At 39.5% G+C, this 9283-nt stretch overlaps 1 protein-coding gene across 2 annotated transcripts in view; it reads right to left on the minus strand.

Moving 5' to 3' along the window:
* LOC121380403 overlaps window positions 1-8947 on the minus strand; it is a 35775-nt gene extending 26828 nt beyond the window's left edge. For both annotated transcript variants that reach the window (XM_041509197.1, XM_041509198.1), the window contains exons 1-3: window positions 8790-8947; window positions 4582-6150; window positions 3174-3841 (exon numbers count right to left, since the gene is read on the minus strand). In XM_041509197.1, the coding sequence (XP_041365131.1) occupies window positions 3525-3841; window positions 4582-6150; window positions 8790-8934 (2031 nt within the window). In that variant the 5' untranslated portion in view covers window positions 8935-8947 and the 3' untranslated portion in view covers window positions 3174-3524. The remainder of the gene's footprint in view (window positions 1-3173; window positions 3842-4581; window positions 6151-8789) is intronic.
* Between the last annotated feature and the right edge of the window lie 336 nt (window positions 8948-9283).

The following is a 9283-nucleotide window of genomic DNA, read 5'->3' on the forward strand; positions in this document are numbered from 1 at the left end:
CGAGTGTCAGGATTTTTGTATTGCCCGAGCGAGAGCGAGGGTAATACATGAATCCTGACACGAGTTTATAGAGGATATTATATGACACGAGTATATAGAGGATATTATATGACACGAGTATACAGAGGATATTATATGAGTGTCCATGACAGACGATGTTTATGACACGAGTGCCTAAATTATCATATCTCCCGAGCGAGAGCGAGGGAAGTGTGATAATTTAGGCACGAGTGTCGTAAACATCGTCTGTCATGGACACGAATGTAATATTCTGTTTATTACCGTAGAACTGTACTGCTAAATGAACATTCCAGTCATTGTTTAAAAAAATAACGTTTCCTTAACGGCGGAGTAATGTTTGTTCATTACCGTCTTGAAAAACCAAATCACAACCCGTTCTAAAGTGACGTCATGTTTATACGCCCATAAATAAAGAGTACACATGTATCAACAGCTGTAACTAGTAAAACATGTTTATACCAAAAAGCAAACATATACATATCAGTACGGCATGTCGTAAATAGCTCGTGACAAGCTTCCACTCGTAGTGAAAATGTTTGAATGAAGAAAGTAGCATCTGTGGAATGTCGTGTCAGCCAATCAGAAATAAATGTACTCTTACAACAGCCAATCGTTAAACGACAATGCCAGGAGGACATACGATTTAGTTATGACATACTAGGGAAATCGTACGATAAATATGACCCTCGTTATGCTGTACCTCGTAGGTAATAACAAGTGTAATGACGTAATTTTGGGAATCGACGTCATAACATGACGTTGCTTCCCCAGTCCTAACTCAGACTGTGCATTTGAAATATGATGTGATTTTGTCGTCTTCTTCTAGTTATAGCTGAAACATTTTGAATTGGGTCTTGTTATTCATAAAGAAAACAACAATAATAATATGAATAATAAAGAAAATATTTTATTACACGTGTGCTTCGTATCATTATTATTAACCACGTACCGGCCTCGGTGGCGTCGTGGCAGGCCATCGGTCTACAGGCTGGTAGGTACTGGGTTCGGATCCCAGTCGAGGCATGGGATTTTTAATCAGATACCGACTCCAAACCCTGAGTGAGTGCTCCGCAAGGCTCAATGGGTAGGTGTAAACCACTTGCACCGACCAGTGATCCATAACTGGTTCAACAAAGGCCATGGTTTGTGCTATCCTGCCTGTGGGAAGCGCAAATAAAAGATCCCTTGCTGCCTGTCGTAATAGAGTAGCCTATCTGGCGACAGCGGGTTTCCTCTAAAAAAATCTGTGTGGTCCTTAACCATATGTCTGACGCCATATAACCGTAAATAAAATGTGTTGAGTGCGTCGTTAAATAAAACACTTCTTTCTTTATTAACCACGTGGATAATAACGTGGACAGTTTTGAGTCTATAGTTTCTATTGAAATGTTTTGTTTGATGACTATGAATGCATACGTCTATAATGGAAAAACAAACAAGTTTGATTTGAATGTTTAACGACACCACTAGAGCACGTTGATTTTTGATCATATCATGAAATTCAAGGTTTAAACTAAAAACAGGAAACAACTGTGCAAAAAACACAAATATCATTTTACATACTTTTTTACACAACTTCAATTTTGTGCTGTATTGGCCATTCTCAAAGAGAATGTTACACCCCTGCACCACGGTGAGGTTACAGCACGTGTAGGGGATGCATACGTCTATAATGGAAGTTTGTTTTGTTTAACGACACCACTAGAGCACGTTGATTTTTTAATCATCGACTATTGGATGTCAAACATATGATCATTTTTACACAGTCATAGAGAGGAAACCCGCTACATTTTTCCATTAGTAGCAAGGGATCTTTTATATGCCCCATCCCATAGACAGGATTGCACATACCAGGGCTTTTGATATACTAGTTGTGGTACACTGACTCGAGCGAGAAATAACACAATGGGCCCACCGACGGGGATCGATCCCAAACCAACCGCGCATTAAGCGAGCGATACGTCAATAATGGAGTGTTACCCTAGTACGTTTGCTTAAATGTTAATAAATGTAGTGCCGTGACCTCGATTAATTTACATCTAATTTGCAAAGTTATCAAATTCTGAAAGTATGTGATCTGAAAAATATCATACTTTGATTACACTGAATATGCTAGCTAATATATAATATATAGAGATTATTACCAGAGTGTTTTTTCGGTATTATCAATATCATATATTAGGAATAAAAATTGTATTATGCGAGCCTCTGGAGAGCATAATATATATATATATATTTATATATTTTTATTCCTAATATATGATATAGACGATACCGAAACACACGAGGGTAATAATCTCTTTATCATATGGAGCGGGACGTAGCCCAGTGGTAAAGCATTCGCTTGATGCGCGGTCGGTGTAGGATCGATCCCCGTCGGTGGACTTATTGGGCTATTTCTCGTTCCAGCCAGTGCTCCACAACTGGTGTAACAAAGGCCGTGGTATGTACTATTCTGTCTGTGGGATAGTGCATATAAAAGATCCCTTGCTGCTAATCGAAAAAAGTAGCCCATGAAGTGGCGACAGCGTGTTTCCTTTCTCAATATCTGTGTGGTCCTTAACCATATGTCTGACGCCATATAACCGTAATTAAATGTGTTGAGTGCGTCGTTAAATAACAAATTTCCTTCCTTCCTTCTTTATCATATAATCTCAAGCTCAATATGTTTTTTTGTAATCTGTATACGCAACTTTAAATTCCAGTCAGCAATTACGCGATATTCAAATGACGTAAGAATAAGTGACGTCAAACCTGAATGACGTCATTATGGATATCCTTACATAAAAATAACCTAGTGCTTACGCTTTTTTGTTTTCTGAACATTGGATGGTTTTTAATGTAAACTTGCTATAAGAATGTGTTTGTTTAATGACTACGAATGCATACGTCAATTATGGAGTGTCACCTTAGTAAGTTTACTTAAAGAAACGGACCCTAGTTTTTAAGCACTATTACTCTGGGCGTAGATGGGGTGTGGTGTCACATGGAAGGGGAATTTATACGAGTAGTATTTTTGTGTAGGGCTTTGGATATGCCTGTTGATCGTGTCAACTAGGGGGCAAAATTGCATTTTAGCCTCTTTTAGTAGTGCGTGCGTGCGTGCGTGCGTGCGTGTGTTTGTGTATGTGTGTGTGTGTAATAATTATTACCTTTTGCCGGGCTTTCTGGCAATGCTAACTGCGAAACACTCCGAGTCATCTCTGACTCGCATACTGTCAATATATCTGGATATAAACGGGAACGCCCGAATAGTTTCTCTACAGCTGCTGTTGAATATCTACCTTGAAACGTAAAGTTGTAAAAGCCGTCTTTCTGAGTCAATGACTTGGTTTCAATTGCATGAAACTGATCCGCATTTTGGTAACGTGTTAAACTTCGTGACTCGGTTGTGACCACACTCTGTTCTGTTGTAAACACAGTCTGTGGCTTTGTTGTGAGTCCAGTCTCTGATTCTGTTATGACCAAACTCTGTGACTCACTTTTTACCAAACTCTGTGACCCTAGTGATGCCTGTGACTCTTTGTGACTAAACTCGGTGATTCTGCTGTGACTAAGCTCTGTGATATTGCTGTTGCACAGTGGGTCGCTTTCTGATATGTTTTTCTCTCGGTGCATATGAATGAGCTAGTGGAAGATCCTGTTGAATGTGTCGTGTCATGCCCAGACTGACTTGATCGCACGGTGTTTTGTTGTTCCTGACGATACAGCTTAACAGCATCTCTTTTCTGTCCATCGTCTAGAAGTTGTATACCTCTGTGTGAACATTGCAGTTCATCTTGATGCCAATAGCCTGGTAGTGTATCCATGTCTTTAAATTCTGTAATACATATAATGTAATGCAATGTAATGTATATCGGATCATTAATAAAAAAAAAGCATCTCACTTTTTGGAAGTTGAATACAGGGAAAAGTATGCAGTCAGGGATTTATCGAAGATGTTTTGGCAGGGTCCCATGTACGAATAATTAATACTTGGGATATGTTTTCATGCCACCGAATGATGTAGTACACAACTCTTGAATTAATGTATTGGATCAGACATAATTATATATATATATATATATATATATTGGGAATTTTTAGCATAGAAATTGGGAATTTTCAGTGCCACTTTATTTTGGAAAGGGGCGTATGTTCGGACCCACAGAACGCCTGGATAAATCCCTGGCAATGCACACGCAATTATTTTATGTCTAATGATAATATAATTTCCACTTAACATAGCATATCTTTCTTTTTTAACGGTGCATGATACAAACCTAAATCATAGGGTATCAAGTGATATCGATTTGTAACATATTAATGTCATTTGTTATATTTAATGTTTTTTTAGTATCGTAAAAATTATTACTTCATTAAATTACTTTTTTCGCTGCTGATGAAATTGTACGATTAAATTAAGAGGTGCACTATCGAGCTCACGCCCAAGCCCGCGCCACTAAAAAAACCCCTAAAACACACACAAAAATAAAAATACGCACAAAAAAAGCAAAAACAAAGTACATAAATGTGAAGGGTGTTTTCCTTGATACAAAGTTCATAGATATTAAGGTCTACCTCGGAAACCCAAAACGTCTCCATCAATCATTATAACTGCTTCATCCAAAAGAACTGTTCCCACACCGTTCAACAAGATCCGTCTAAAAATGCCTTTGTCATTGTTCCTTTCGCTGTGTGAAAACATGCACACAACGAGTGTGTCATAACACCTGATACCCGATTCAAAAACAGTGGCACAGTTACGCAGAGACGTTCCTTTAAAGACAATGTTCATTTCGAAAACCCTCAAGTTCAGTATCCTCGATAAGAAAGTCTTCAGCTGCAGTACCTTGGTATTTAGCGAATTATCTATGGCAATAATCAGTGGTGGATACCAGCAACATCTGATCATGAGTTTTATGCGATTTTCAAGTACAACCACCTCGATTATCCCATCAGACCTGATATAGTATTCTTTCAACCGTTTGTTATCGTCCATTTGCGTTCCAGAGTAACACAATTGTAAATCAAAAGGTCTGGCTCCTATAGACGAAGCTATGATATCCTTTAATTGACAAACTTTATCATTTTTGTACATGTCCACGATTCTGGAATCAGTGCTATCATTTGCAAATATCACTTGGAATGTGGTTTTCTTTGCGAATACAACCTGTATCTCGCAGTTGCTGGTGAACGAATCTAATTTCGTAAGATTGTTGATGTCTGGTACTTTTGTGTTGTTTATTTTCAGCTTTAAAGCCTGTGGATGTTTCTTAATGTGCTTTCCGATTTTATACCGTAGATATTCTGTTGATATATTTCGTTGTATTACGATGGTAGTCCTAAGGCCATTGTAGACAGCAACAATAGGTATACTATCACCTCTTTTGGTCTGAATTGTGATGGTCTCTTGCACGCGACGAAATACATCAATCTGAGATAAACTCGCTTCATCGCTAGGAAACAAATAACCATTGTCCTCTAAAATGCCAGTATCACAAGAAATGACAATCTCGTCTCCTTGATGCAAAATGTTTGGAAATTCTTTTCCCATCTGCGAATATATTTTGTCTTTTACTTCCCTAACAGTGTCCGTGTTCAAGCATTCCAGGTAATACAGAATTTCTACTTTTGGTGTTACATGATAACGACATTTTAAAGTTATTGGTCGCTGATTGATGGGTTTGCATTCTACAAGGTTATTTAAACCGAGGTTAATAACCTTTTCTGCAGAACTTTGAACAATTCGTCCTTGTACAAGCAAACATACCTTTCCTTGATCTTTCTGTGCCTGTTTCTCTGAAATTGCATAAATCAATTGAGACACGGTAATGTGTTCATCTACACATACACAGTAGAGAATTCTGGGATAATTATTATGATAACAGTTTATTAGTAAAAATAGATTTCTCTTTGTATATGACCGATCCACTATGACTGCAATCTTTTTCGTACTGTCAGAACTGAATATTACACACTCCGGTAGTACATTCAACTTTCCTGATATGTTTGTGTCCATAAGATCATCTTCCAAAACAATGTCACTGGCCTGCAGTAACTCAAGAGGGGCGACTGGCTTCCGGAAGTCGAATACGAGTACTGGGGTTGTACGACGTCTCTGGTTCAGAAATGGTGATTCAATAGAAGCTGAAATAAAGAAAGGGATCAATAAATCAGTGGTGTAACTAGCGTGGCAGCTAGGAATACCCTCTTAGTGTCCAAAACATGCCAGTTTAGCTTCCCACCCACCCACCCCTTTTGGCCATCGCTAAAAACGGCCTGAAATACATAAATAGTGTAGCTTGTATAGGCCGTTGAGAGATGACCAAAATTAAATAGCAGCCGCTAGTTTTGACTACAACTATAAAGACGATACTGAGACTCCCCCTAACTGACTACCACATTCATACGTCAGTAGAAAATAATGCGGATTTTTAAAATGTATTTATTTCCTGAAAGAACACCTTCAATATATATACTCTTCAAAAAAAGAAACGCAAAAGGGTACAAATGTGTTATAACTCCGATTTTATGTTTCCTACCGGTTCATGCTTTGTGAATATAAGGTCATTGCATGTCCCAAACACATTCCCACGGTTACATTCGATAAAACGCAGCTACTGTACAATAAAGTTCCAAAATGTGAATATTCGCAAAAACGCAGCCACGTGCAAACCATGTCACCTCTGCACGTGCGTTGTCTGCACGTGCAACATGAACACCGACAGTATAAAAGTGCAGGGTGTTCGCTTGCCTGGCTTCTGTATGTGGCCGACAGTTGACAATCCAGAACATGCCACGTCTCAGTGAACCGCAGAGAAACAATGCCATCGGCCGACTAGACGCAGGCGAATCCAGAACGGCCGTTGCCAGGGCATTCCATGTGTCCCCAAGCACCATCTCCAGACTGTGGGACCGTTACCAGCAACAAAGATCAACACGTGACCTCCCTAGATCCGGTCGACCACGGGTCACTACCCCCGGGCAGGACCGCTACATCCGGGTACGCCACCTTCGGGAACGATTGACTACTGCCACCTCCACAGCCGCAGCAATACCAGGTTTGCGCAGGATATCCGACCAGACCGTACGGAACCGCCTACGTGAGGTAGGAATTCGTGCTAGGCGTCCAGTTCGAGGTGTCATCTTAACACCACAACACCGTCGACTCCGACTGCAGTGGTGCCAGATTCATCGACAATGGCCTCAACTGCGATGGAGACAGGTGTGGTTCAGTGACGAGTCCCGATTTCTGCTCCGACGTCATGATGGAAGATGTCGCGTGTATAGGCGTCGTGGTGAACGTTATGCGGCAAACTGCGTGCAGGAAGTGGACAGATTCGGCGGGGGTAGTGTCATGGTGTGGGCAGCCATCTCACACACTGGCAGAACTGACCTGGTCCACGTGCAGGGCAACCTGAATGCACAGGGCTACAATGACCAGATCCTCCGGCCACACATCGTTTCAGTTATGGCCAACGCCAACGCAGTGTTCCAACATGACAACGCCAGGCCTCACACAGCACGTCTCACAACGGCTTTCCTACAGAACAACAACATTAATGTCCTTCCTTGGCCATCGACATCACCGGATTTGAACCCAATTGAGCATCTATGGGACGAGTTGGACCGACGCCTCCGACAGCGACAACCACAGCCCCAGACCCTGCCCAAGCTGTCAGCAGCCTTGCAGGCCGAGTGGGCCACCATCCCCCGAGACGTCATCCGTACTCTGGTTGCTTCAATGGGCAGGCGGTGCCAGGCAGTTGTCAACACACGCGGAGGCCACACCCGGTATTGACTCCAGATGACCTTGACCTTGGTGGTGTGTCCTATCACTTACTCACAATGGACTAGAGTGAATTGTGAACAATCCTGCAACATTTGGTAATTATCGGACTCACCATTCAATAATTAAATCAATTCTCCAAATGTTACGACAATGTGGTTTTGCGTTTCTTCTTTTGAAGAGTTTATATATAATATATATATATATATATATATATATATATATATATATATATATATATATATATATATATATATATATATATATTAATTTAAGTTACCCATACACCTTAAAATGAAAACTTTCTATTTAGGGGAAGTAACTCCGTTTAGCACACACTGACAGAAGATCGAAAAGAAATTAGGACAGTGAAAATTTGCTCAATTTAAGTCTTATTTTGGCTTAACATACACCCTATTTGCATTAACCCTTCTTATGAAACATATTTGAAAAACTAGTGACGTGGGTACCGATACCAAAAGTTGAACCCATTTGGTCTATTATGGGGAGAGATCTTGAACCAACGTATTTGTTAAATCTCTCTACGAATCTAGCTCGCACAGTATATTGATAGAAAGAAATAAGGGTACTGGAGAGCATATTTTATTCACCATTAGGGTTGCAATATCTGTGTAAAATAAAAGATTTAACATGGGATTGAATGTAAGTAACACGGTTAACTTCATGACACCATGGATGAGGATTTTTCGTTGCAGTCACTCTATCTAGCCTATTTGCTGGTATCATTTATGTAATTCCTTATTTTTTCCATATATATATATATATATATATATATATATATATATAATTATATATATATATATATATATATATATTTTTTTTTTTTAAATTGCACCTGGGGTTCTTTTTTGTTTGTTTGTTGTTGTTTTTAAAAATATATATTTACCATAATTACATAAATTCCAAAGTGTACTGGTTATTTGAAATCACTTGGTACTGTCGATATTTTAATATAGTCATCGTCTGCTTAACTTACTTGGGATAACATCTGTAAAAGTGAATATAGATTCCACCGATGGTGTTCCCCGGATGTCGGAGGTTTCACTGCCAGTTCCAAAAGTGAAATCAAGACGTGGGATAGCTCCAAAATAACTAGAACTCGCCCTGTTCGACTCGCTCATACTCAGACTGGCATCGATTGTGTAACACCTGTGAATATTACAAAAGACGGCAACATTATGAAGGTACATTTGCCAGGCCTCTGCTTAATAAAACTGCAAAAACAATCGGTAAAATTTGCGAAATCTGTAGGACATATCCAGGTAAGCATGACAATAGGTGCATAACCTCTGATAATTAAATCTTTTAGTTCATATATCATGGGTGGACCAGTTTTGGTGAGCATAAGCATTCGATTCTAAATCATATTATATCAGTATTTATACACAGACAGTCGTTATTCAAATAGCTACCTTTTCATTATGAGCACTAAACTGGCCACTATGTAACAAAGATTACTGAACGTGCGTC

This window comes from Gigantopelta aegis, chromosome 9, assembly GCF_016097555.1.
Source record: "Gigantopelta aegis isolate Gae_Host chromosome 9, Gae_host_genome, whole genome shotgun sequence".
NCBI lineage: Eukaryota > Metazoa > Mollusca > Gastropoda > Neomphalida > Peltospiridae > Gigantopelta > Gigantopelta aegis.